The sequence below is a fragment of the Rousettus aegyptiacus genome, unplaced genomic scaffold (genome assembly GCF_014176215.1).
Source record: "Rousettus aegyptiacus isolate mRouAeg1 unplaced genomic scaffold, mRouAeg1.p scaffold_m13_p_3, whole genome shotgun sequence".
Taxonomy (NCBI): Eukaryota; Metazoa; Chordata; class Mammalia; order Chiroptera; family Pteropodidae; genus Rousettus; species Rousettus aegyptiacus.
Window position 1 is genome coordinate 5,648,502 of NW_023416306.1, and position 27,439 is coordinate 5,675,940.

Sequence of the window (27,439 nt, forward strand, 5' to 3'; positions counted from 1 at the left end):
ACAGAAAAATGCTTTAAACTATCTGGATTGGAGAATGGAAGGGGAGTAAGTAAGGGGAGAGGGACAAGAGGATGGAGAGGGAGACGGGGGACAGATATCCTTGTCGTCTACGTTAAGAGTTGCAAGTAGGGGAGTGCCCTGATGACAAGTTTTTTAACGACCACTCTGGGACTGAGGCGAGAACGGGGGCGGGGGGGGGGGGCGGAGAGGCGGGGGAGGGAAGGAGCACGGAGCTCCACTAGCAGACAGTTGCAGGGATCTAAAGAAATGATGGTGGGCAGAGTCAGGCACTACTGGGAAGGAGAGCAGGGCCCGGTTTGAGAAATCCTTAAGACTTGGCGACTAGACGAGGAACTGAGGAAAACTCAGGGCCCGAGGCCGACTCCCAAGTTCCCACGTGACAGCCGCGTTGCCCGGTGGCCCTTTAACTAGCTGGGTTAGTAGCAGCGCGTTAGGGAGGACGACGGTGACTGCGTTTGGACGTGTGGGTGTGAGTTACCTGTGGAGCACCCGGGGAGGTGTTCGATAGGGCGCTGGACGTGGGGCTAGAGCTCCGAGAGACGTCGGTGCTGACAGGGGAAGGCGGAGTCAGTCCGGCCCTGAACCACTGCCTGGGATCCGGTGAGCCGCAGGACAGAGCGGGACCCGAACCTGGGGTCACACGAGCGGACCCCCCAGAGGCCAAGGACAGCCCCCGAGGCGCGCGCTTGCCACCCGGGTTGGGGGGCACCTGCTCCCTCCTCCCGCGGCACACGGGTCCGGGGCCCGGGAGAGGAGCCGCCTCGGGGCCCCGGAACCTTCCGCCGCCGCTCGCGTTCGCCGCGGGACTCTTCGGGGACACCGGTTCGCTGTTGCTAAGGGGCGGCCCCGGAAGTGACGCGCCCGGGGTTTGTTGACAGCGGAGGCGGCGGCGGCTGCAGGCTCCAGAGCCGTAGGAGCCGGATCGGGGGAGGGGCCGGGCCCCGGAGCCAGCACCCGGCGGCCCGCAGCCCTCAGGGCAAGGTAACGGCCACGGGGTCCCCCCCGGCGCGACCCCGTCCCGCCCGGGGCTCCCGCCCCCGGAATCCCAAGCTCCGCCCTGCCGACCCCTGTCTCCCCAAGACCCTGGCCCTAGCCTGACGAGATCCCCTGCCGGTCCGGGCCGCGTCCTCTGCTCCTCCTCGCCGAGGAAGTATCCCGTCCGCTCCAGGAGGCAAGGGATGTGTCTGCGTCCTGCCCCTTCCCCTCCTGCCTCCGGCGCCTGAGCATCGCCTCAGCATCGCACCTTCAGTGGACTTGCACAGGTCCATCTCGGCCAATGGTGGGAGGGCTCCCTGCTCTACTGCTGCTGCCAGGTCTGAGAAACGTGCCTTTAAAACTGAGCTCCCTTCCTCCAGAGAGAAAATGACGCCCTGTTGGATGCCACTACAAAATGGGGGATGATGTAGGGCCGAAAGGGCCAGCCCCTGCCCCTCCTACCTGTTGGATGAGTTTAGGTTTCCCCAAAGCGGTGCTTAAAAGCTCAGGGACGGCTTGGGTTCTGGATCAGCTCCTAAAAGGGATGATGACAAGGTGCAGGGAAATGCAGCAGGGTGGGAAAGCGATGGGGCGGGGTTGCAAACCTGAGGAACAGGGAGCCTGGTAGGTGAGCTGAAAGTGAAACTGTGCTGGCCACTGTAGCTCTCTGGGTGGAACCTGACTTGGCTGCTCTTTGGCCCAAGGAGTCCAAGATTTCCCGTCTTTCCCTGTGCCTGCCAGCACGTTTGGTTTGTCACGGGGAGAGGGATTCCTGATGCCAGCGAGGGACAATCATCTGGTATGATCTTTCCCACAGAATATTTCTCTTCAGGGTTCAAACAGGTTAGAAGGAGCATTGAAGGCAGCTTTGAAAAGGGTCACAGGAGCCTACATTTAGAGCAAGAGGTGGCTGCCAGGAGTGAGGGACCTCTCTATTTCCGTTTGTTTGTCCATTCAGCAAATAATAAACATAATATGTAGGGTGGCCATGGAGGAAAATAAAGCAGGGAGGGCCATGGAAAGGGCCAGAGAGTAGAGTCACCTTTCTATAGAGGGTGGTCAGAGAAGGTATCTAATTAGTTGATATCTGAGCAGTGGCCTGAAGAAAGTGAGGAGCAAGGCATGCAGCTCTCTGAAGGCAGAGCATTCAACAGCAAGTGCAAAGGTCCTGGGGTAGTATACCTGATGATTTTAAGAAACAGCACGAGGACAGAAGGGCTCCAGCAAGGTGAAGGGGAGAGGACTGGTTGACAAGAAGAGTAGGGACCAGATAATGGTGGAGAGGACATCAGGGACTGTCTGATGCAAGGTCACAGGGTAGCTAAGGGGTCACCCTTTCAGAACTGTACTAACTTGAAGTGTCTGGTACTTGGAGAAAATACAGATTTGTTTTAGATGACAAATGACCATTGTGCTCTGGCCTTGAGTTGTAAGTACCCTTTTTCCATCTTCATAATGACCATTGATGGAAGAAATACAAAAAAGATAGCCATAGAGCACTGTAGTTAGATCATGTCACGTCTCTGCTTACTGGTTGTGAGAACGTGAGCAGTAGAACTTTTTTCATCTTAGTTTCCTCTTCTGTAAAATAGAATTATTGGGTTAAACGAGCGATCACACACTGAAGTGCTTAGCACACGAACTGGCACATGTTAATCACTCAATATGTAGCAGTTGTGATCATGACAATGATGATGAAGAACTGTTTGAATGTGTCCACATGAAAGACTTATTTTCAGCACCAGCTGGTGGTCTCAATTCAAGTGGATTTGGGGGAACAATTGGGAAGACGTGGTGGAACCTTCCTGTCACCCCTCAGTGGGAACAGTGCTTGCATATCCTGCAGGGAAGATGGTAGCTTGGTCCTGGCTTTTTGACGACGGTGGAAGGCAGTGGAGACTTTTTTTTTTTAAAAGAGCTCAGCAAATCCCCATTCTGCCATGTAAAATGGGGCAAATGACGGTGTTGAAATAAATATGACATGAAGACAGGTTGAGAAGGGCAGTATATGTTGCTCTTAGACATATAGTTGGGATGTGTCTGACTGATCTGCTGATGGAGATTGTTGATTCCAGAAGTGCCCAGCAGAGGCTGAGATTTTGCAGCCTGCCTTATAGGGAGCGGAACAGTGGCTCTTCTCCCTCCTCACCCCCTAAGCCTGGACTATATCATCAGGCCTGGGTCAGAAGCTGAGCTGGGCAACTGGGCCAGAGGATTTGAACATGAAAAGTCAGACCACTGAGCTGCTGAGAGCCAGCATTGCTGGAGCAGTCTGTCATGGCTAGAAAGTCAGAGCAGTGATGTGGGGACCTGGGTTCAAGCCCCAGGCTCGTTCTGTGAGCTTGGGCAGTCCCATCCCCTGGCTGGGCCTCAGTTTTCCTATCTGTACACTAACTCTGAAGGCTATTGGGAGGATTAAATGAAACAAGGTTGTGAAAGAATTTGGTGCACCCTAAAGCTCTCTACCAAGGTAAAAAGCTATTGTTATCATTAGTGCCACCAGGATTCTGCAGACATATTCTGGGGGCCCCCTAGGCAGAGGGCTTCAGTATCACAGCTGTTTTGGACTCTTGAAATGCAAGTTCAGGGTCTCCTCTTGGGTCATCTATTTTGGGATCACCGAAGCTTCAGAAATGAGCAAAAGGGTCTTTCTGAGCATCATTTGTAGGAAATCACGCAGTACTTATCGGTTACCACCTTCTTGCCATCATCTCATGACATGTTCTCAGCAACCCCATGAGGTAGGTGTATTTGCAACACACTGACAGGTAAGGACCCTCATGAATATTGAGGCTGTAAACATTGCCTGGGCATCTTGGGGAGCTGTGGCTCCTTCACCCACAACCAACCTGTCACACACTCACTGTGTCAAGGAGACCCCGAGGATCACACGGGCTCCCTGCCTCAGGAAGCGTACGGTCCCATGGCAAACAAATGACAAATGCCCATGGGACGGTTACCAGTGATACCCAGTCATTCGTGCTCAGTGCCCCAGGTCTCTCAGAAGTACAAGAAGAGAGAGCTGAGGCTTGGAGAACCAGTTCCTGCCCATAGCATAATGGGTACTGGGCACTTACTGGGGGACCTTTGGTAAGTCATTACACTTCTTTGAACCATAGTTTCTTATCTGAAAAACAAAACGATAATACATACATACTCCCTCATAGGTTATTTGTGGCCTCAGTGAGAACACACATGGGAAGCTCTAACCACTGGGCCTTGGACTAATGAATACAGGTATACTACAGGACGGTATGTGCGTCCACAGAGTCCGTGGCAAATGATTTGGCCACTCAGAATCTCAGCTGCCTCACCCGTAAGTTGTGGATCATAATAACTCCTGCCTCGTGTGGTTGTTGAGAGAAGTCGCGGAGTTCTTGGAATATAGTGCATAGCGTGGGCGTGATCATTAAGTTTCATTGGAAACCAGCTATCCCCAAGGCCCTTCCGCCTTCAGGTGGCACCAGCAAGTGGTGAAGCGCATCCCTCCCTCATTCCATTTTTATATCTTCCCGACATAACCTGCTCTGCAGATGCAGAGTCTGCAGCATGAAGGCCTCCTGGGATGCTCTCAGACCCTCACCTGTCCCCCTCCCCTCAGAGACCCCTGGCACGTGCCCTGAATCCCTTTATGGCAGCCTCCCACCTCCAGTATCTGGCCCGTGATCTGCTCCCTCCTGGAAAGCTTCCAGCCTCTGTAAATAGGGCATTTGTTCGGGTTTTCCCCTAGCTCTTGGGTTAATATTTCACAGGGTGGGTGCTGCTCCAAGGCTCAGAGCTTCTGGCTCCCCCAGCCTCTCTGTCGGCTGAATGTCAAGACACTGGTGGGGTCCCATGCTCCTTCCTGGGGACCTCAGTTTCTCTCCCCTTCGTTGCATGGACAGAGACTTAATGGTTTGGTGAGAAGCACAGGTTATAGGGTTGCGTCCCGCTCTGAGTTGTGTGATTTCAGGCAAACCTCGGTGTCTTCATCAGAAAATGTTAATATTCTCTTCCTCAGGGTGCTGTAGTGAGGTAACTTGGCCAAAGCAAACCTTTATTTTGTTGATGCCAGGCATGGGCTGGGCACAGGATCCAGGAGTATGCAAGCAGCCGGGTTCCTGCCCTCCCAGAGCTCAGGCTGGAGTGGGGAGGGTCATTGGATGAATTTTTACACAAATAATGAATTAGCTGCAAGTCCAGGGCTCTAGTGGATGCCGTTTTGTTGGCTAAGTAGGAGACCATCTAAAATGACGCCTGTAAGGAGCCTGGCGCCACGTCTGGAAGCCACCAACGTGGAGGTGGTGGCCACTGCTGTCGCCCTTCTCTCCCCACTGTCCACCCCTCCCCAGGATGCCACAGGCTCGTGATGGATCCAGTTTTAGAGAACCTGCAGGAGAGGGGATGGAGAAAGACACAGGGTTCTTCTCACCGCGTGTTGTTCTGTCATAATCAGAGTTTCTTCTGTCCCCAGTCACCAGAATCCCAGGTGGCCGGCGCCTGCCATGGCAATGAGGAGCTCTAAGAGGTGGGGTGGTCTGAGATGGCTGCATCTAGCAGGTGCCAGGCTCCCGGCTGGATGTGGCACAAGTGGCACTCCAGCCCTAAGCAGCAGGGTCGACACCGCCAAAGGCAGGTAGTAGATGGTGCCATCTGCCTGCTTTGTCTTTGGGGGGCTTTCTGTGACCTTGGAAGTCAAAGGGTGGTGTTCCTTCCACCTGGGGTGCAGGGTTAGGACAGAAAGGCTACCTGGGTGCCTGTCCTGCAGAAAAGGCAAAGCCACTGGTGGCTTGCTCTCAGTTATACTGATGAGGCTTCCTCTGTGGCCACTGGGTACATTGTCCTGGGCACGGTGGCAGGGAGGACACAAGAGTACGCCTTGCCTCCCAGCTTCCACACATGGCACAGCCTCCAGGTCCCTCGTCATCCCTTCCACAGGCGTATGTTGACGCCTACTACTGGTCAGGCCCACATGGGTGATCAGTGGCCCTTTTGTCCAGCAAACAGTCATAGAGTTGGGCCCGTGCTGCCAGTGCCCCACACCGACTGTCCTTTTAGCCTGCACACATCGTGTCCCCTTTCCTAGAACGCCTTTCCCTTCTCCGCCCACCACCAAAGTTAACTGCGACTCATCTTTTGGGGCACAGCTGAAATGTCACTTCTAGGAAAGCCTGCTCTGCCTCCCCAGTCCAGGGCAGGTCCCCAGCATAGGTGCCCAGAGCCCCAGGTACCTGCTTATCCTTCAGAACACTCGTCCCAGTTACATGGGGGTGGGTTTGGGTGCTTCTTAGATGACTGGCTGTCACCCTCCAGAGCCAATATGCTCCACGAGAACAAAGCCCTTGTCTGGTCTCACTCACCATTGGTTGCCCAGTGCTCACTAGACAGTTCTGACCTAGGCTAAGCCCAGGGATGCAGTACCAAACAAGATGGCCAGTTCGTGCTGTCACGGAGCCGGCCGCCTGGCCAGGAAGCCAGATGTTCAAACTAGCATCGGTACAAAGTGTGAGTTGTTCCGGTAGGGCCTGTGGGGGCTCACGGCAGTCGCACCTTGGAGGGTCAGGGAAAGCTGCCCAGTGGAAATGATGTTGACACTCTGAGCTGAGGACGCAGAGGCACAGCTAAGCAGGGAGGAGAGTTCTAGGTGGCGCGGGCTGGCATAATGAGTGTGTTTGGGGATAGGACAGTATCTAGAGTAGAAACTAGAATAATTAGTCGAATTTGCATGATCCAAGTTGAAAGAGAAGAGACCGAGCAAAGGTCTGAAAGCGACCCCGTGCTTATGTATGGCCTGTTGCCAGCACAGTGAAGAAGGCTAAGCCAGCTGGAGTAGGGGGTCCCTGGGCACCAGGTAGGCCAGTAAGCTGGTTCTAATTTTGGAGGCCTTGAGCGACTGCTCAAAGAGATGAGGCTCGTCAGTTTCCAGCAGGGACTGTCTGCCTGCCGGCGGTGTTCCCTCTGGCTCCAGTTTCCCAGGTGAGAGAGGCTGCTGGGCTCGCGAAGATCTGGAAGTGAATGAAGGCAAAGGAAGGCCATGCCCACGGCCCAGGCAGCCTGTTTATTGTGCCTTCTCTGAAGGGCGTCACATAGCCAGGAGACTACAGGTCTGGAGCTAGGCAGGGGCAAACCTTGATCTAGTTGGGGACCTGGCCAGGTTAGGTAAGAGAAGAGGATGACGATGACAATGATGATAATAATAGTTGCTTTTTCTTGAGCAGATACTGTGTGCCAGGCACCATGCTAAGCCTTTTATCATTCCATGTGGTCTTCACAAAGAGCTCCCCATTTTAGAGAAGCGATTGAGGCACAGAGAGGTGGAGACGCTTGCCCAAGTTCACCTGCTCTTAAGCGGCAGGGCTGACGCTTGAAGCTGGGGCAGCCCAACTCCAGAGCTCTTACAGCAAGGTCGCCAATAAGTGGTGGGACCAGAACCGAGAACTGGGGTTCTAAAGCACACAGTGCTCTGTGGCTGCCCCCTGGAAGGCTCCAGTATGGGCTCTGAGACGCCAAGAAGCCAGGGGCGATGCCAGGCCCTAAACTCCTTCAGCAGCCTCCAGGAGGTGATGTGATGGCTTTCAAGAGATAAGACTCAAATCCCAGTTTGAACAGAGCGGCCCCTGTCTCTGAGCTTGAGCTTCTTCATCTGTAAAATGGGATCGTAACCACCGTCTGTTGCGTACTTAAGTCGTGTCAAGCCTGAGACTAGGCGTTTTCCTGACATCTCATTTACTCCCACAGCCCTGTGAAGCAGGAGTTATTATTATCCCCGTTTTCTAGATGAGGAAACCGAGGTTCAGCGAGGTTAAGTAATTCCGTGAATTATGGAATCTGTCTCACCATAGAGCCTGCACTTCTAATAAACAGTTTTTAATTGAAGCATCACATTAGATAAGGAAAGGCCCGCAAAGCATGGGTGAACAGTTTGATGACTTTCCACAAGCAAGCACACCTGTCACTTTCTAATTGCTCCCTCGCTGCAAAGGTAATCACGACCCTGACTTTGAACATCATGAGTTAATTTTGCCTATTTTTTCCCCCTTTCTCATATAGACTCTGGTAGGGAAATGGTTTGCAATTAATTTTGGCCTTTCGATGAACATTCATATGTATGTTTCTGTTGGGTGTATACCTAGGTGTCGCTGAAAATTGAGCATATGTGTATCTTCAGCTTTAACAGGCAGTGTCACGCAATATTCTGTGCACACTCCCAGTTCACAGCAGTTCACACTCCCACCAGCAGTGTGGGCGACATCCCGTCGTTCCGTATCTTCACTGTAACACGGGCCTGGTGCTGCCTGTGTTGTTGCTGTTCTTCTGAAAAGAACCATTCCGGTGGGTGGGAAATAGTATCTCATTGTGGTTTTATCAATGCTAATGAAGCCGAGCCCTCTTCCATATGTTTATTGTTCATTTCTCTGGCTTTCTTGAAATACCTGTCAAAGTCTTTTGCCCATTTTTTAATTGGATGCCATGTCCTTTTGTAAAAAACTGACTTCTAGAAATTGTTTATAATTCTGAATATGCGTCCTTTGTTGGGTATATTATTGGAACTATCTTCTGCTCTGTGGCTTGCCCTCTCATAATGCTGCTGCCTTTTCATGAAAAGAGCCTTACAGTTTAAGGCAGTCCAATGTATCAATCTCTCTTTAGGATTCGGGTGTTTTGTGACACATTTAAGGAATTACCTACTCTAAAGCCATAAAGAAATTATCCTGTTTTTTTTTTTTTTTTCTTCTAGAAATCGTATTGCTTTGCCTTTACATATAGGTCTAAGGTCCATCTCAAATTAATTTTTGTGTATGTATGAACAGAAGTTTCTTCGTTTCGGTGCAAATTGACTTCCCACTTTTTCCCTTATGAGTCCTATTTAAGAAACCGTGACCTATCCGAGGTTGGTGAAGATAGGAGACTTCGCGTTTTTAATAAGTTTTATTGAGCTATAATTCCTATACCATGCAGTTCACCTATTTAAAATAGATAATTCAGTGGCTTGTAGTCTATTCACAGAGTTGTACAACCATCAGCACAATCAATTTTAGATCATTTTCATTCATAAGAACCCCTATACCAATTTGTCATGACTCTCATCTTAAAGATCTATTTTTGCTAATAAGTTTCTCAAACTGCAGCTCATTGGAAAAATAATGTATAACGTTATTTGTTTTATTAGAGCAATTATTCCTAATTAAAGGAGTATTTAATGCAAAATGAAACCAAACCAGAAAGGAACCCTGTACCCACTAGCAGTCACTCCTCATCCCCCACAACCTCCCAGCCCTAGGCAACCACTAATCTACTCCGGTCTCTATGGACGCTTCATAGAAATGGAGTCATACAACACGTGGCCTTTTGTGGCTAGTGTTTTCACTTAGCGTAGTCTTTTCAAGGTCCAGTGTCGTAGCATGTATCTGTACTCCATTCCTTCTATGACCGAATAATATTCCGCTTTTGTTTATCCATCATCCATTGATGGACGTTTGTGTCGTTTGCACTTTGGGCTATTTTGAATAATGCCACTATGAACATTAATGTACAGCTTTTTATGTGGACGTATATTTTCATTTCTCTTAGGAGGAGCCTCAATTCTCTATAGTATAGAATGACATCAGTGATAACGTGTCTACAAACCCTGGCACATACTAAGCGTTCAGTAACGGCTGTACTCGGGTTAGGTCACGCAGCGAGGGACACCCCCCAGCTGTTAATGAAAGCTGCTGTTATCCCCACCCAAGCGTTAGGCCCCCACTTACGTGTCTGCCCACAGACACCGTGGAGGCATAGGAATGCTTAGACAAGGCCCCCTGCTCTTTGCCGGTCACATCACGCATAGATGGTGGCATGGCAGGGGGCAGCAGGGAGGGACTCAGGAGTCGTGGAGCCTGGCGCTGCTAAGCTGCTATTTCGAGTGTGACATCTGGGGCCTCAGTTTCCCAACTCAGCGTGGACATAGGGCAGCTGGCGGGTCTGGCCCTTCTGTGTGGCTCACCCAGCTTCTTTCGCATTCTCTAGGCTGTGGCTCTGCCAATGATCCTGTGAGTGTTGACGAGTCACTGTTGCCCCTAGAGGCCCCTGTCCTGGAGTGGCCCACCTGCCTGCCCCCAGCATGGCGTCCGACACTCCGGAGTCCCTGATGGCCCTCTGCACAGACTTCTGCCTGCGCAACCTGGATGGCACCTTGGGCTACCTGCTGGATAAGGAGACTCTGCGACTACATCCAGACATCTTCCTGCCCAGCGAGATCTGTGACCGGCTCGTCAATGAGTGAGCAGGCCTGAGCTGGGTGGGACACAAGTCTTAGGATGAGCACGTGTGGACAAATTGGGACCATTGTGTGTGCACCTTGTGGGGCTGTGGCTGTGGATATGAATGTGTGAGAGTATGCGTGCATGCTCACGAGTGTCCATGGGCGCAGAATACTAGTGTATCCATAAATGTAAAGTTCTGTGTGTGCGTGTTGGTGCATGTATGGAGGGGCATGCACGTGAAGGAGTAGATGTATGTACACAGCTGGGCTTCCGCAGCACAGGATATGTTTGAGCGTGAAACTGCAGGTGTGCATTACAGCTGTGAGCAGCTATGGGAACCAGCTATGGGAACCTGCACATATAGAAAGGACTTATGTGCTATCCTGTATGTATGTACATACTGGTGACTATAAACACCCGTTGATGAGTGAATAAGGTCATGTACAGGTTTACACACCAGTGCCCAAATAATGGATCAATGATCAGGGACTGAGTCATTCCGAAAATCTTCCTGTGGTCCCTCCAAGGGACTCCCCACTAGTAGAGGCCTCGAGGAGCACGATGTGTGTTCACTGACCACTGGGAGTTCGCTTGAGATGCCCAGAAAGGAAAATCATTAGGCTAGACAGTTGCATATACAAATGGAAATCTGTGACCTAAGGACAGAGCCTGACTTATAATAACGTTCTGAGAGCATTTACTGTGGGTCAGGCATCACTGGGTTGGGCACTTTGCAGACTAGAATTATGTCCATTTTACAGATGAAGAAGCCGAGGTCTAGGGAAGTTCAGTTACCTGTGTGAAGTTGCCCAGCCAAGTTGCCCAACCTGTGTGAACAGCCAAGCAGGACTTAGATTCCAGAGTGTTTGGCGCCAAAACCTTTTCCGTCAGACCAGGATTCTTGCAGGAGTTGGATCTCAACAGTGTTTTATTGAGTTCTTGCCTGCACCCAGCTGGGAAATCTAGACCCCTTGGCTTAATCTTCCTGTTGGAAAGGGTCCTGGGGAGAGCTGATCAAGGAACCAGAAGCTGGTTTAAAGAAGATGAGAGGTGTAGACTTGTGTGTTTGTTACAGAAGTGTCTACAGTTTCGGAGGAAAGAGCCTGGGAGTTGCTATTGATAAGAGACCTTTTATTACCAGGAGGTCAACCTTTGGACTCCTGGTTCCCGTGCCCACCCTTGATCTCACCTGTAGGGTGGTCAGGATCCAACCAGGTACTGTGAGGAAGAGGAGGAGGAGGAGGAGAAGACGGAGATTGCTGCTGGGGTGCTCAGAGAAGGAAGGCTTTAGGGGGCAGTCTCGTGCTGGGACTCGGAAGGAGGATGAGGGTCACCGTGCCCCTCCCCTGAGCCAGTCTTTCTTGCCCCCCAGGTACGTGGAGCTGGTCAACGCCGCCTGCAACTTTGAGCCACATGACAGCTTCTTCAGTCTCTTCTCAGATCCCCGCAGCACCCGCCTCACCCGTATCCATCTCCGCGAGGACCTGGTGCAGGACCAGGACCTGGAAGCCATTCGCAAGCAGGTGAGACCTGCCTCGCCAGGTACCAGGGATGGCCGGGGGAGGCTGGCCCCGAGACAGTCAAACAGGGAGTCGGGCAGAGTCGCTCGCCTCCAAGGCAAGAATCCCAAGGCCCCTCTAGTGCTTCCCCCCATCACATGGACCCCTCCCCAAGCCCACCTGTAGCCTAGGCCCAGGGCGGGGGCTGGGCACTGGTGATGATGAAGCTCTGCCTGGGGCCAGGACCTGGTGGAACTGTACCTGACCAACTGCGAGAAGCTGTCCGCCAAGAGCCTGCAGACGCTGAGGAGCTTCAGCCACACGCTGGTGTCCTTGAGCCTCTTTGGCTGCGCAAATATCTTCTACGAGGAAGAGAACCCAGGGGGTTGTGAAGACGAGTGCCTGGTCAACCCCACCTGCCAAGTGCTGGTAAAGGACTTCACCTTCGAGGGCTTTAGCCGCCTCCGCTTCCTCAACTTGGGCCGCATGATCGATGGGGTCCCCGTGGAGTCCCTGCTGCGGCCGCTCAACTCGCTGGCCACCTTGGACCTCTCAGGCATTCAGACGAGCGACGCGGCCTTCCTCACCCAGTGGAAAGACAGCCTGGTGTCCCTCGTGCTCTACAACATGGACCTGTCGGACGACCACATCCGCGTCATCGTCCAGCTGCACAAGCTGCGGTGAGCGGCCGGCCCAGAGCTCGCTGGGGCAGGGGCGGGGAGGTGGGTGCTGTCAGTCCCAGAAGGCTCTCGAGCTTCTGGCCAGGCAGGAAGCAGGCGTGGAGGCGACAGTCCCATTCCTTAAACCCAGTGTGTCAGCTGGGTCAGGGCTGTTCAGGGTCCTAGGTCCCAGAAGGGTTTATCCCATAATACGCTGCGGCAGTTATAGCAGGGGTAGGCCCTGCCCAGCCATGGACCGAAGGAGCAGGGGTCTATGCAGAAGCCCCCACCTGTGTCCAGCTCCTGACCTATGCTCCCCGCCCCAATCTTCAGACACCTGGACATCTCCCGAGACCGCCTCTCCAGCTACTACAAGTTCAAGCTGACTCGCAAAGTGCTGAGCCTCTTTGTACAGAAGCTGGGAAACCTCATGTCCCTGGATATCTCTGGCCACATGATCTTGGAGAACTGCAGCATCTCTAAGATGGACGAGGAAGCAGGGCAGACCAGGTCAGGACCTGCCTGCCATGGTTGCCAGCGGGGTATCAGTCAATAAGCATTTACCAGGCACCCCTCTGCCAAGTGCTATTCTGGGTGCTGGAGATAAACGGATCAGGCCCTGCCCTCTCCGGTCTGTATGAGCTAGTGGGAACAGTCAGGTCATTATCAGGGCTGTGTGAGGGGAAGCACAGGGCTGCCCTGAGAATCAGGAAGGAGGGAGAGGGGAGAGGAACGGCGTCCAAGCTGTCTCGAACATTCATTCTGAGTTTGCCTTCCTCCGAAGGGTGTTCTAGCAGAGGGAGCAGCATGTGCAAAGGCTGGAAGGTACAGGTGCTAGGAGTGGATGGGAAATTACGAAGCTCATGCTGGCCCGAGACAACGTGGTGGTGTTCGGACAGGGCTGACAGTGTGCACCACTCATCAGGTGTTGCGACAGATAGCTCGGTTCCTGGGTTTGCTGGTTAAGAGATCTGATTCAAACCCATCCAGCTGTAATTGGCCCCAGGCCCCATCCTCAACTATACTTCGGCAGGGTGTAGTTGATGGGCGTGTCCCTCTATGATGATCGGTGGAAGCTAAAGGTGACAAATCTTCACTAGAATGGCAGATCGTATTTTCCAAAGATGGCTACAGTGATATCTCCCATCCCATATGTTCTTCTACAGCGTGACCTTGCCACCCATCAAGAGGTGGGGTCTATGTCCCTTGCCCTTTAAAAGAAGAAAAAAAAAAGATGAGCCAGAGGACCTAGAAGAGGGCCCCTAGTAAATGCCTAGCCACCCCAGGGTGAGGCCCACCTTTGTGCCGAACCCAGGCGCAGTCGGGCCCTGGGCCACTGACCCCAGTACCCTCTTCCTCCAGCATCGAGCCTTCCAAGAGCAGCATCATGCCTTTCCGGGCTCTGAAGAGGCCACTGCAGTTCCTTGGGCTCTTTGAGACCTCCCTGTGCCGCCTCACACACATTCCTGCCTACAAAGTGAGAGGGGGAGGGGAGGAGGGGAGGAGCAGGGAGCCCCGGAGGAGGGAAGGGGGGTGCCCAGGGTGTCTGCCCTGGGGCTGGAGACAGAGCTGAGATCTGAGGATCCCACCACTTGGCCTCTTCCGGGTTGTTCTGAGCATGCTTCATCCCCAGGTAAGTGGTGACAAGAACGAGGAGCAGGTGCTGAATGCCATTGAGGCCTACACGGAGCACAGGCCCGAGATCACCTCACGGGCCATCAACCTGCTTTTTGACATTGCGCGCATCGAGCGCTGCAGCCAGCTTCTCCGAGCCCTGAAGGTCAGCCCCAAGCCTGGGGGCACTGGGGGTCTTCGGGCTCCTGTCTGTCCCCACCTGGAGGGTACTGGACTTGGCTGAGCCATGTGCCCAGAGCCCCTGTCCCTCTTCTACACCTCCACCCCATCCCCAGGATACTGGAAGTCCTACCTCCCAAACCCCGACCCCACCCCGTAGCACCCCACTTGCCTTGTCCCAGAACCACGGCCCTGCCCAAGTTCCTGCTCCCCGCCCCGTCTGCGCTCAGAGAGCTGAATCAGAGGGCCTGTCCCTGCACAATTTCAATGGGACATGCTAACATGGCCCCTGTCCCCTGTCCTCATGTAGCTGGTCATCACGGCCCTCAAGTGCCACAAGTATGACAAGAACATTCAAGTGACAGGCAGTGCCGCCCTTTTCTACCTGACCAATTCCGAGTACCGCTCAGAGCAGAGCGTCAAGCTGCGTCGGCAGGTCATCCAGGTGGTGCTGAATGGCATGGAATCCTACCAGGAGGTGACGGTGAGCCCCCGACCCGTCACGACCCTGCATGCTATGGCCTGGCCCCCTTTTCCTGCTCACCCTGTGGTCCCGCCTGCCAGCCAGCTCGCAGATCAGGGTGCCATGCTTGCTCCCACCCTTTCTTTCCTGGCTCTGCACTGCCCCCTCCCAACCCCCCTTTCCCACGCCATCAACCCTAGATGCTGGGACCTGGCTTTCAGGGCCCCCTAACCCGACCCTGCCACCCACTGCCACCCTCCACCCAGGGACCCTGTTCTCCTGCCTCTGGGCCTCTGCTGGTGCTGACTTCTCAGCCCTTCTGCCCGGTAACTCTCTGTTGGGGGCTATATTTTTTAAAAACTGTTTTTCTTATAAAAGTAATAAAAAAAACTTGCTGTGGAGAAATTATAATTACAGACATAAAGAGAAAAACCCACCCATAATCCCGCCACCCAAAGATAGCCACCGTTAAAACTGGGTGTCTGTCTTTCTGGATTTTAGTCTGTGCATATTTATTTAGTAAATGGGCTCACTCTGCATGATGCTTGTGTAATGTGGACTTTTATTTCAACAATGTCTTGTGAATGTGAACCTCTCCCATATCAACAGACATTTTACAACAGAATTTTTTAAATAGTGTCTCTCTTCTCATTACAGAAGACACCAAATGCTTAGAAAACACATTCAGTTACTACGGAAATGTATTAACTAGAAAGTCAAAGTTGCGCATAACGCCAGCTGTCCGCCCCCAGAGAGCTGGTTTTAATGGTTCAGTTTCATAATCGTTGGTGTCAGCATGGTGTTCAGCATCCTCATCCAGGAAGAGGCCACTCATGCTGACCCTCTGCTGGGGCTCAGAGGCAGTGGCCGAGCCCCAGCCCCCCGAGGAGCCCCAGGAAGGGGCTCCCCTCGGCGTATGGGCTGCGGTTATGGAATCAGCCCCAATGGTTGAACATTTAGGTTGTTTTCTTATTTTTTTCCATTTTAAATACGGCTTTCCTGGCGATACTTAATTGATCATCCTTATGCTACATGTCTAAAAGTAGAATTGCTGGGGCAGGTGGGCATGTGTATTTTTAAAGCATTTGGTATGTAGTCTCGCATTGTCCTTCAGAAAGGCGACTGTGGGGCTGTCGCCTCTGAAGGGGTGAGAAGACCCACTTTCCCACTGCCTGCCAACTGCAGACCTGAGGACAACTGGTTTTCACGTTGAGGTTGATTTTATAATCATTTTATAATTGAATTAAAAGGAGCCTCTTTTTTTAATGAAAAAAATACTAGTTGAAGACTCTCAAATGGATTAATAAACTATCAAAGAAATGGAAATTAAAACAACAAGATGTCATATTTCATCTCAAGAGACGGATGATAAAGGTCGGCGTAGGGCGCTCTTACACTTCCTGTGGGTGAGATTCCAATGGAACAGCTGCTGTGGAGGGCAGCTGGCAGAACCTACCAGACCTATAATGCGTTTCTCTTTTAGCCTAGGTATACCACCGTCAAATATTCTTAGAGCAAAAAGATAGACATACATCCACCCTTTTTGATTAAATAGAAACAGAGGAAACCAAAATGTTTTAGGAACAGGGACCTGGAAAATAACACGTGATCCACCAGCACAGTGGGATATTATGGTAAATTGTACATCCCAACGTGGAAGGATGTCCACTGGGTATTGATAAGAGAAGTTTTAGACCAATTTGTATATCTTTTTTTTGGCTCTTCTCTATCCAAATATATGTTCATATTTGCATAGTAGAAAAATCTAGAAGGACGTACACCAAACTTCTAACAGTGATTCCTTCTAGGGAATGAAATGGGGGAACTTTAACTTTCTTTTCAGATAGTGTTATCTGAACAGTGAATAAGTATTATTTTTATAACTTAATTTTTTTATCAAATTAAAAAAATTATGCATATTGGAAGAAGACAAAGAGTTAACCAGGGATGATATTCTCTAATTTACATAATTCATAAACCACACCGAACTTCCAACATCTAATGAGAAAGGGTGAAAAGAAATTAAATTACAAGGAAAATGAGCTGAGAACACTAAAAAATTTATAACCTGCCAACATCGCAAAGAGAAATTGAGGATGTGGAGCAGCTAGAACTCTCACGTATCGCTGGTAGGAGTGTAAATTGGTTATAGCCACTTTGGAAAACGGTCTGGTGTTACCTGGTAAAGTTGAAGACACACACACCTTAAGACCCAGAAGCCCCGCCCCATGTATGTGTGCCCTAGAGAAGCCCACGGGCTTGGAAACCAGGATGCGTGTATAAGACATTATTTAAAGTAATCAAACACTGAAGTCCACCCAGACGTACAACAGCAGTGGAATGGATGGACAAATTGGAATGCTATACTGCAATGAAAAAGGAGTGCGTTTCGGCTGCTTATAGCAACATGCTTGATCTTGCAAACCTATGGTTGAACAAAAAGAAGGAAGGCGCCAGACAGTCTTTTGAGTAAAATATCAGCCATAGTGGGTATCTATGATCAGAAAGGGACATTTGGGGACTTCTGGGTGCTGGCAGTGTTATATTTCTTGACCTCAATGGTGGCTACATAGTTGTTGGAAAGCTTGTTTGCTTTATAATTATTTGTAAAACTATACATTTGTACTTTATCCACTCTTCTGTATACTACGTTTTACATTTTTTTAAAATAATTTTTTCAAAAGCCTTGTAGTCTCCTTTCCAGAAAGCCTTCCCAGACACGACAGCCCTGGATGCTCTCTTAAGAGCCCCTTGAGTCCACCCCTGACTCCGCTCCACTTGTCTCCGTCCCGGCCCAGGTCCAGCGGAACTGCTGCCTGACCCTCTGCAACTTCAGCATCCCCGAGGAGCTGGAGTTCCAGTACCGCCGTGTCAACGAGCTCCTGCTCAGCATCCTCAACCCCACGCGGCAGGACGAGTCGATCCAGCGCATCGCCGTGCACCTGTGCAACGCCCTGGTCTGCCAGGTGGACAACGACCACAAGGAGGCCGTGGGCAAGATGGGCTTTGTCGTGGTGCGTGCGGGCGGGCTGCCCCTCCCTGCCTTCCTCCCTTCCTCTTCTTTAGCCCCACTGGCACACGAAGGAGTCAGCCCAGACCAAAGGAAGAGTTTCCCAATAGTGAATGTTGCTTATGACCCCAATAGAGTTCCTCCAACTAGAACATTCTGTCATTCTCTCCTGGCCCTTCCATTCACCCATTAGGTCCCACTGCATAAGTCACTCCTGCCTCCTCAGACTGATACCTCTTCCCAGCTGGGGTCAGATAAGAGTCTGAGGGGCTGTCCGTTTCATGTTGGCCTCTCACCGGGCCGTGAACTCCGTGGGGAAAGACGCCATGCCGTCCCTCCCATCCTTACGTCCCCAGCACTTCCTCCACGTCCTCACACAGGGCAGCGGGGAGAGAATAAATGAGGAAGGAGCGTCCTGTCTCTTTTCATTTTTATCGCTGGGGAGGCTGAATTCCACTGAGGGGGAGGGCCGTGCCCAAAGCCACGCAGGGAGTCGGGGTGGCACCAGGACTAGCACCCAGGCCTCCCGATGCCAAGTCCGTGGGTTGCACTTTTTCAAACAGCCTCCCAAATAGATAGGTGGATTTGACTTGTCAGGATGTGTTAGCCAGGAGCAGAATTGCTGATGCTCCTCTCTCCATCTTGGTTCTTGGGGGCTATGGGGGCTCTTGAGGCCTGGCCCCAACAAGTTCTCTTCTCCCACAGACCATGCTGAAGCTGATTCAGAAGAAGCTTCTGGACAAGATAGTAAGCCACAAGTCTTCATGGAATTGCTCTGCCCTCCCGCAGCCTAAGAGAGGCTGGTCCATATGGGGCTAGTCCCTAAGAGGGGAGTGTCCATATGAGGGGCCCCCGTCACCGGGTGTTAGGAGCCCACGGGTCCCGCCCGGGGGGAGCCGATGCTGAGCCCCACCCCTCCCTGCCTGCCTTCAGTGTGACCAGGTGATGGAGTTCTCCTGGAGTGCGCTGTGGAACATCACAGACGAGACGCCCGACAACTGCGAGATGTTCCTCAACTTCAACGGCATGAAGCTCTTCCTGGACTGCCTGAAGGTAGTGCCTTCCGACAGCGGCGGCCTCCCAGGCCACCCACGCAGCCATTCTCCTGTCCCCAGGCTGCCCACCAGCCAAATCCATCAGCAGCCCCTCTCCCCGTGGTCCCCATGGAAGGGCAGTAGTGGACAACTTTCAGGCCCCCTGCCCAGGATTTGCTGCAGACACCTCCCAGGTGGCCTGGCTGGGCCCTCTCTCAGAGCCCTCCCTCCAGAGAAAGGCCAGCCCCACCCTTCTTGGCAGTGCTTCCTCCGATGCCCAGTCTGGCTGGGGTCCACTGGGAGATCAGCTGGACAGGATTCTGTCCAGTAGAGTGGACAGGACTCATCCCTTGTTTTCTTGCTCTAGTTTCTAAGAGGATCTTGTGAAACTAATATTTTGAGCTTTTGTAAAAGAATCATGTTTGTCCCATTTACAATTTTATAGGTCCCACTCCCACTCAGACTTTGATTTTGTGGCAAGGAGCCCCCACCATTTTAGTCATTATAGTGTGTACCCAGCACTCTCCTAGGTGCACTAGAAGGTAGGACAACATATCGCACCCCCTCTTTGTCTAGTTAGACGCTCGTAAAGCATCTAGGTTAATAATACCACATACTAATTAAGTACTATTAATGTGGCCCAATGGCTCTCATTTGGCCAGGAATTCCCAGAGAAGCAGGAACTTCATCGAAATATGCTGGGACTCTTAGGGAATGTGGCAGAGGTGAAGGAGCTGCGGCCCCAGCTAATGACTTCCCAATTTATCAGTGTCTTCAGGTTGGTACTTCTCTCTTTTACCTTTTTGCCTTGGTTGCCAGGATGCTCAGAGCTTTAATCTATGCTCAATTGCAGCAACGGCTCTTAGCCTAGGTTTCTCTTATAAATGTCGCCTTCCCTCTATAATGTAGTTTCTTATTTTTTCAACCCTCCTAAGTAGTCTTCTCACCGATAAATCTTATCTTAGTGACCCCAGGGCCCTTTTAGAAGTCATCTGGGTATGGCTGGTAAGTGATAAAGAAATCAATAGTACCTCTGGCATATGGTTTGTAAGATAGAGTCCAGCAGCTGGTCTCTGAAGAGGGACTTAGAAGGAATCGGACTCCATTTTTCTCTCGTCTTGGCAGCAACCTGCTGGAGAGCAAGGCCGACGGGATCGAGGTGTCCTACAATGCCTGCGGCGTCCTCTCCCACATCATGTTTGATGGGCCAGAGGCCTGGGGCATCTGTGAACCCCAGCGGGAGGAGGTGGAGGAGCGCATGTGGGCAGCGATTCAGAGCTGGGACATCAACTCACGGAGAAATATCAACTACAGGTGCGGAGTGGGGAGGGTGGGCTGAGCGCCGAGACAGGACACTTCTTCCCAGCACGGCCTGGCCAGGGCTTGCCTTTCTCCTAGCCCTCTTTCGGGTCTCCCTTACCGAGGTGAAGTCCACATATGGCACCGATCAGGAGGGCACACAGCTCGGCTACACAGCTTCGGTGCATGTGCCATTCACGCTGGCACCCGCGTGTACCCAAAGCCTGCTCTTTACAAACATCTGATACATGTTTATTTGTGAGAAGAAAAAAGAGAGAGAAAATGCAGACATGCAATAGGAAACAAAACAGAAGTCATTTATAACCCCGTTTGCTGGAAGAACCCCTGCCAACGTCCGGCGTCTCGCCTCCCAGCAATTTTTGTACGCACAGATTTACTTGCCTTCGGCCCAGCTGGCATAGTCCTTCTATCCTGTGACTGAATTTCCGGCCACAGATCTGGGTCTCCCTCACCGTGTCTTGACTGGGTCACTTTCTGTAGGTGGATAGCTCGTCTTGTACTGCTTGACACTGAGGCTGAAAACCCACATGGGGAGGAACGGGCTCATGCTTGTGATGGACGCTCCAGTTATGTCGTTCCCGAGGGGAGACGGAGGGAAATCAGTGGCCCGGGGGTTTGCACATACGTTTTTCGGGCTTTTGGACATGACTGCAGATGGCCCGTAGAGGGCCACTGTAAGAAGTGCGGTCCCCTTTCTTCTGCTTCCCAGGGTGCTCCACCCCCCCCCCCACCCAAGCTGGGTCTCTTCTCCGCACCGAGGCCCCCAGCTTCTGCGCCAATGAACCTGAGTCCCTCCTACTCCTTACACCTCCGTGCTCTTGACCTGTCTCACAAGGGGGCTCCCTGTGTGCAGCCTGAAGCAGGCTGGAGGGCCAGACGGCCCAGGTCCCCTGCATCCTGCTCGCAGTTTGTCCATAGGGCCCCTCGGGAGGGGAAACCCCAACGAGGTGCACGCCCCCATCCCCCGTACCAGAAGTGACCTTGGTCTCTCTTCCTACAGGTCTTTTGAGCCAATTCTTCGCCTCCTTCCCCAGGGCATCTCCCCCGTCAGCCAGCACTGGGCCACCTGGGCCCTGTACAACCTCGTGTCTGTCTACCGTGAGTACCCACTCACCCTTCGTTCAGACACAGGGACAGTCACCCAGCGGAAAGCAGACTTGCCCTCAGAGAGCCTGGAACACAGGCTGGGGACCACCAGGAGAGCCGGTTCAGTGTCTGTGCCTCGGGGCACAGCCCTCCGCCCTCCAGCATTTGTGGGACGGGCAGCAGTGGCTGGCGCCTGCCCCATGGCTGGAGCAGGCCTGCAGGCAGGATGGCCCATCCAGAGTTCCCAGACAGCTTTCTTAATGCCTCCTGCTTCCAAATGAGTGATGAGTCAAAAATCTCCACGCCTTCTATACAGCAGAGTAAGACATACCCAAACAAAGAACTAACCCCTAAGGAAACACATCCAAGAGAACAGGAGAGAACTTTAATAAAACAAATCTCGTTTCCCTCAAAGAGAGTTCCCCTCCCCTCCAACAGAAGAACCTGAACTGTCCTCTGCTTGGTGGCTTTGACGGAGAGGACAAAGAAGGTGCAGTGCCAAGAGTCTTTATGACAGACCAGGTGTGACCCCTAGTTCTCTCTTACTTGAGGTTAGGTGAACTCATGCAGGTTCTTTAACCTCTCTGGGCCTTTGGTTTCCTCCTCTGTAAAGTGGGAATAATGACAACACCTTCCTCGTGAGATCGATGTGAACAGAACCCACATAAAGCCCTAAGCCTGGTACCTGGGTGCCGTTCAGTCCTGTAACCAGCAGAGTGGACGGCAGTGCCGGCCGGCTCTGGGGGCAGACTGCCTGGGTTTGAAACCTGGCTCGACCACCTGCTGGGTTACTTTGGGCAGATTTCTCAACCTCTCTGTGCCTCAACAGCCTCATCTTTAAGCTGGGCTAACAACAGCACTCGCCTCACAGAATTGCTGTGAAATAAGACACGTAAAGTGCTTAGAACATACCACATGCCAACGTGTGCGCTAACTGTTCAGTAAGCATTAGCCTTGCCTTATTATTATTTGAATTTAGTCTTGCCGAAAAGTAGCACCTAGCCTCAAAGAGGCAGCGTAGCACAGAGGAAAGAGCCCTGAGCTGGGACCCCCTCAGACAAGCTTCTCGAGTGATTTTGGATGAATTACTTCACCCTTCTGAACCTCGGTTCTTTCATCATGTAAAATGGAGATGATAAAAATAGCCACTACTACACGGAGCTGCTGGAGGTCCACGGAAATGCCCGTGTTCTCCATGGCGTGTAAACCCCGGAGATACCAAGCGCCAGAATGTTCTTCGTTGGCGTGAACCATAAAACCACCAATAAGAAGGCGCAGTGGTTCCGTCCTGGCTGGTCACCTGAATCCCCTGGTAGCATTTTGTTAAAAATGCAACAAATAGTTTCCCGGATCTGTTGCATCAGAATACCCAAGGGTAGGGCTTAGGAATCTGTATTTTTACAAAAACTTCGAGACTAGAAGCCACTGGTTGGGGTGATAATTTCCATAGGGTGAGCTCTGGGTAACAAATTCTTACTGCTTACCAAAATAGGGACGGCCCTTTCCCAAAGATTCACCCAGGTGGACTCCAGGCTGGGCAAGACGGCTCACCCCGGTCTGCAGCAGGGCCATTTACCCAAGCCCGCGCCTTTGTCACACCCCTCTGGGAGGGCAGTCCTGGCAGCAGGGGTGGGTTTCTGGGCCCGGGGCCAAGGGAAGACCAGCCCTGACCCCCTGCTGTCTGCCCCTGTGTCCCCCACAGCGGACAAGTACTGCCCCCTGCTGATTAAAGAAGGTGGGATGCCCCTTCTGAGGGACATGATCAAGATGGCGACTGCACGGCAGGAGACCAAGGAGATGGCCCGGTAAGAGGCAGGCGGCGTTTCTGCTGGAGCCTTGATTTGGGGGAGTGAGGGACACGGCGGGTCCCCCTGGTGGTCAGGAGTGGCTGAACTCCCCTGAGGTTGGGTGTGGAGGCGGACAGCATCCTAATGTCCGGCTGGGGCCAGAACCCAGATGATCAGGCCTTGAACGGAGCATCGATGCTCTCGTTTGTAGGCTTCATTTTCTTTTATTTCCCCCAAATTCCACTCTCTCGTGACTGGGCATCAGCAAGTTAGGTCAGAATTATTATTTCTGGCCAAAGACATTCCAACTTAAGAGAAGACACTGTGGTAAAATACAGTCCAGAGATCAGGTAGGCAGAGTGAAGGTCCCATTCAGAGCTGTCAGGCCTTTCATTGCTATGTGGTTTTCACTACAGAGTCTAAAATATCACCAGTTCTGACCTCCCACTGATCAGTACACAAGGGACTCTCTGATGCTGCACGTCACAATCAGCAGTAACGACCTTGCTCTTCCCAGGGTCCATTCTAGAAACGTAGTTAAGTTTGCCCCAGTTCTAAACACCGTGTAGGGTAAAGCGTGTCATGGATCAGGGGCCTGGCGCACAGGGGCTCCCAGGACATGGCTGGGCTGGGGAGCGTCAGCTGTTTCTGCCGTTATTTTTGGCAAAAAGCACTGCTTAAACATTAGTGGCGGATTTGTCTGAGTTTGAGAATGGCGAAATGAAAGGTTCTCACTATCTCCCTAAAGAATCATCCGAAAAGACCATTAAAAATGTACAGGCCCCACCCTAGATCTTCTGTCCCAGGGAGTCTGGGAGGTGGACCTGGGAACATCCATTGTCAACAGGGATGCCAGGAGATTTGAGAAGCGCTGGCTAGGACTGACCCGTAACCCACCCCAGGCACTGTAAACATCTCTGTGAGACCCGAGACGTCCATCTGAGTGGGCCTGTCTGGCAGCACGTGTGAATGACAGACACTGAGAGGGGAGCTCTGGAGAAGTCACTGCGTCATCACAACTCCTGGCCCACTCCAGGCATCCCTTATTTCCTAAAACGCCGCGGGGCACCTCTTAGCACATAGAGGCCACGGTGAACACCATCACCCACCCGCCCTGCCCAACCCGGAGGCTTAGCGTCGAACGGGAAGGCCATTCGGGGTCTGGGGTGACACCCGACGGCAGCGGGGCAGCAGTTCCCAAGGGCCAGACGGGAGCAGGTGCACGACCCGAGCGCGAGCGGAGGGTCCCAAATGCCGTGCCGGGGACCGGCCGCTGCAGGGTGTCCAGGGCCCCGCGCAAGCCCCGCTGCCCTGGCCGCACCCACACCTCCGGGCGAATCTGGTGTGCAGTGGGTCTGGGGGCCGTTAGCAGACTTTTGGGAAGGAAGAGGCCTGGGCTTGCAGGGGTTGGGCCTGAGCTGATTCAGGGGATCCTCCGGCCCCGGACGGCCTGGGGCTGAGAGGTGGGGAAGCGGGGCATGGGGAGGACGGCGAGGAAAGCACGGTGCTGATAGAACTCACGGCCGCGGTCCCACTACCCGGGCGCCCTGCGCACGCCGGTCACGCGGCCAGCCTCTTCGTACACTTCGTCTCAGTCAGCATCACCGTTAACGCTGGCCAACAAAGTCGGCAGCCTGATCGGCCAGCCAGGAGGGACAAGGGCCACCCCGACTCAAGCCCGCCTTCCACTCCTCTCTCTCCCGTTGTCTCCAGAAAGGTGACCGAGCACTGCAGTAACTTTAAAGAGGAGAACATGGACACGTCCAGATAGAGGCCTCCGCCCGTGGCCGCCGCCGCCCTGGACCGCCAGGCCCGCAGGAAGCACTCAAGCAGCCCAGCTGGCAGACCCCCACTCGGGAGCCTCCCACTGGACGAAGGGACACAGGGGACTTTTGCACAACCGACGCTTTTCCTTAACATTAGTGAGATATATATATTATATATATATATATTATTTTTTTTTTGTTAGGAAGTGTGAAGTTTCGTGTGTATGATTTCTGTACAAAAACAAAAGAAACACTCCGAGTCCTTGCAGCTTCCTTGGCCATTCTCAAGCCCCAACTTCAGAGCCTTCGTCGCTGCCACACTCACGCCTACCCCCGCCAGACTAAAGGCCTCTAACATCGTGAGTGTCCGGCCCTTGCCCAGTGATCTCCGCCCCTGGCCTCGCTTCCTGTTATGAGAGGCGGCAGACCTCGGCAGCCCCTCCAGCACCCTAACCCACCCACCAAAGCCTGAGAACCTCATCTGGCTTCCTGGGGGTGGCTGATAGGGTTTAGGGATTCAAAGTAATCCCACCGGGTCTCTCAAATGCCTTGGTGCTCCCGGCTGTGGGCCATCTGGGCCAATGAAGTGAGCCGTGCCCAGGCCTGGGCCCAGGCAGCCTCTGCCCCAGAGGTCTCTCGAGGATCAGGGCTCACGGTGGCCCTGCTGCTCTCTGGCCAGGCCCGCCTGAGGCCACGCTGCTATGGAGGCTGCCTCCTAGTCTCCCACCAGGTCCCAGGCTGTTGAAGGCCCCAGCCCAAGGCTGGTCAGAACTCAGGCAGATCCCACTGCCCCTTCTGCCAAACATACCCAGAACCTGACCCCAGCTCTGGAAGCTAGCGCCTTCTGGGGCCCGGGGCTTACTCCCTTGCTCCCCAGCCCTCCATCTCCCCAAATCACCCAAGGTGCCCAGGCACCCCACCAGCAGAACTGAGCCTGCCCCATTCGCCCCTGCCTGCCCTGCTGCCCAGAGGCCCCCTCACCTGTCACAGGCAGAGGCTCCCCACGCCAGCCTTTCAAGCGGCAGCAGGCAGATGCCTCTAGACCAGCACTTGGCACAGCCTGCGGGGCAGCCCCTCCCGCCCTGCCTCCTGCCTTTACCTTGGAAAGCTCTGGGCTGCGTTTCAGAGAAGTATGAGGCCCAAATGTATCTCGGAATAGCTTGTTCTCCCTCTGAATTGCTCCTCGTGGGACAGAGGTGGGTGAGGAGGCTGCTTAAGGACCGGGAGCAGGGTTGACTCTGCAGACAGCCCCTGGGGCCAGGCTCTTTCCTCCTACCCTGGGCCTGTTTTTGGATTCTCCTGGCATTTCTGTCTCCAGGCAGAACAGGCCGGACCTGCAGCCCAGGCGCGAGGCACCTGGCCTTTTTCTCCTGGAGTCTTTCCCTTTCAGCCCGGGGCCAGAGGTGCCCAGTGTTCCCCCAGCTTGGCAGATGGGCCACAGCTGCCCCTCCCTTCCATGCTCTCGTGGCCTGAGCCAGACCCCAGGCAGAGCTCACATCACATTGCTTTACCACCAGGGGCCTGGGGAAATGTCTGTACTGTGGGATATCACAGAAATACATTTTTGTGCAAAGTGGAGAAGAGCAGAGTGTCTTTTTTTGCGGAAGGGGCGGGGTCAGGAGAGGCTTGGGCCGGCTGGGGCCTTGGGCCTTGAGTGTGCTGGAGAGGGTGCACGGTGGGTTTCTGTGCCTGACCCAGAGGGGTAATCGACAGCAGCCTGGGGACAGATGGCAGATGGGGCTGGAGTGCCTGTTCCCTCCACGTTCTCTCTGCACCCCCTGTGCCCAGACACTGAGGGCACAGCTGGCCACAGATCAGCCAGGATGGCTCGATCTGACGGCAGGTGTGAGATTACAATTCAGTGCAACAAGCAGGAGCAGAGAGTGGGCACCTCCTGTGGGCTTGTGGGAGTGTGCAGAGGGTCAGGGAAGACGAGTTAGCTGGGCTACACTAGGGAGTGGGAAGAGCCTGTGTAGAGGTCGGAGACACCATGGCATGCCCGATGCAGTCAGGGAGGCTTCTTGTAGGAGGAGATGCAGAAGCCGAATGCAGCAAAAAGACCAAGCTGCCAGGCCAGGTCACGGGGCACCCGCGGCAGAGGGCCCTGCTAGGAGAAGGGCCTTGCAGGGAGAACCATGAAGCACCCTGGGGGGCTGCAACAGAGTGAAGGAACGAGGGTGCAAACAGGAGAGGTTGGAGAAGTCGCTGCGGCCAAACCGTGCGGTGACCAGACTCTGCTTTGCCCAGGACGGCCCCGGTTTACACCTGTTGTCCCTGTGTGACGATCAACACAGTGCCCTCGGTGCCCCTGAGGTGCTCCTGAGGTTGCACCCAATGCGGGAGGGCTATTCTCAGTGCCGGTCCCCGATCAAGGGGGCCGTTCACACACATGCCAGGCGGGTGTGGGTCCAGTGCCCAGACAAAAACGTTCTCGACTTGACCAAATTTTAGCCAGGCTCCTCCAAGCTCTCAACTAGGCCTCAACCTTGACCTGTAAATAGTACACACTCTCAGCACAAGTGATTTCATCTGCCTCTCTCCCTCCACATGAAAAGACTTAAACGAACACTGACATACTCTCTAAGAGCTCAAGGTTGCATCCCTAAGATGCCCATAGCCCCCTTCCCTCCTAAAGTGCCTGCTTGAGAAAGCTCAAGGGTACCAAAAGAATGTATTGTTTGTTTTAGCCACCATCTGACTATGGGCCCCACACAGCACATAGTTGTAGAGCATTAACTAAAAAGTCCTCATAATCGTGACTCTTTCCTCTGTATGTATTTGTATCTTCTGCTACTCAGGAG

At 53.1% G+C, this 27,439-nt stretch overlaps 1 protein-coding gene across 5 annotated transcripts; it reads left to right on the forward strand.

Moving 5' to 3' along the window:
* The first annotated feature begins 250 nt into the window (after positions 1–250).
* Positions 251–26,214, forward strand: ZER1 (zyg-11 related cell cycle regulator). 5 transcript variants are annotated; one of them, XM_036217628.1, is made up of 16 exons: positions 251–1,002; positions 9,985–10,236; positions 11,593–11,743; positions 11,963–12,399; positions 12,712–12,888; positions 13,741–13,855; positions 14,012–14,158; positions 14,483–14,650; positions 17,434–17,649; positions 18,351–18,392; positions 18,579–18,698; positions 19,342–19,457; positions 19,805–19,993; positions 21,000–21,097; positions 22,788–22,890; positions 24,586–26,214. In XM_036217628.1, the coding sequence occupies exons 2-16, from the start codon at positions 10,079–10,081 to the stop codon at positions 24,641–24,643; spliced, it is 2,295 nt and encodes a 764-aa protein (XP_036073521.1). In that variant the 5' UTR covers positions 251–1,002; positions 9,985–10,078; the 3' UTR covers positions 24,644–26,214. The 5 variants fall into 5 exon arrangements, with proteins under 5 accessions (XP_036073521.1, XP_036073517.1, XP_036073520.1 ...); XM_036217624.1 differs by having other exon boundaries at positions 252–1,002; positions 14,483–14,656; XM_036217627.1 differs by having other exon boundaries at positions 252–1,002; positions 10,039–10,236; positions 14,483–14,656.
* Positions 26,215–27,439: the final 1,225 nt, after the last annotated feature.

Coding starts and splice junctions, on each gene's coding strand:
- ZER1 (XM_036217624.1), top strand. CDS start 10,079: ATGGCGTCCGACACTCCGGAGTCCCTGATGGCCCTCTGCACAGACTTC. Junction 10,237..11,592: donor TGTGACCGGCTCGTCAATGA/GTGAGCAGGCCT, acceptor CTTGCCCCCCAG/GTACGTGGAGCTGGTCAACG. Junction 14,159..14,482: donor AGCTTCTCCGAGCCCTGAAG/GTCAGCCCCAAG, acceptor GTCCTCATGTAG/CTGGTCATCACGGCCCTCAA.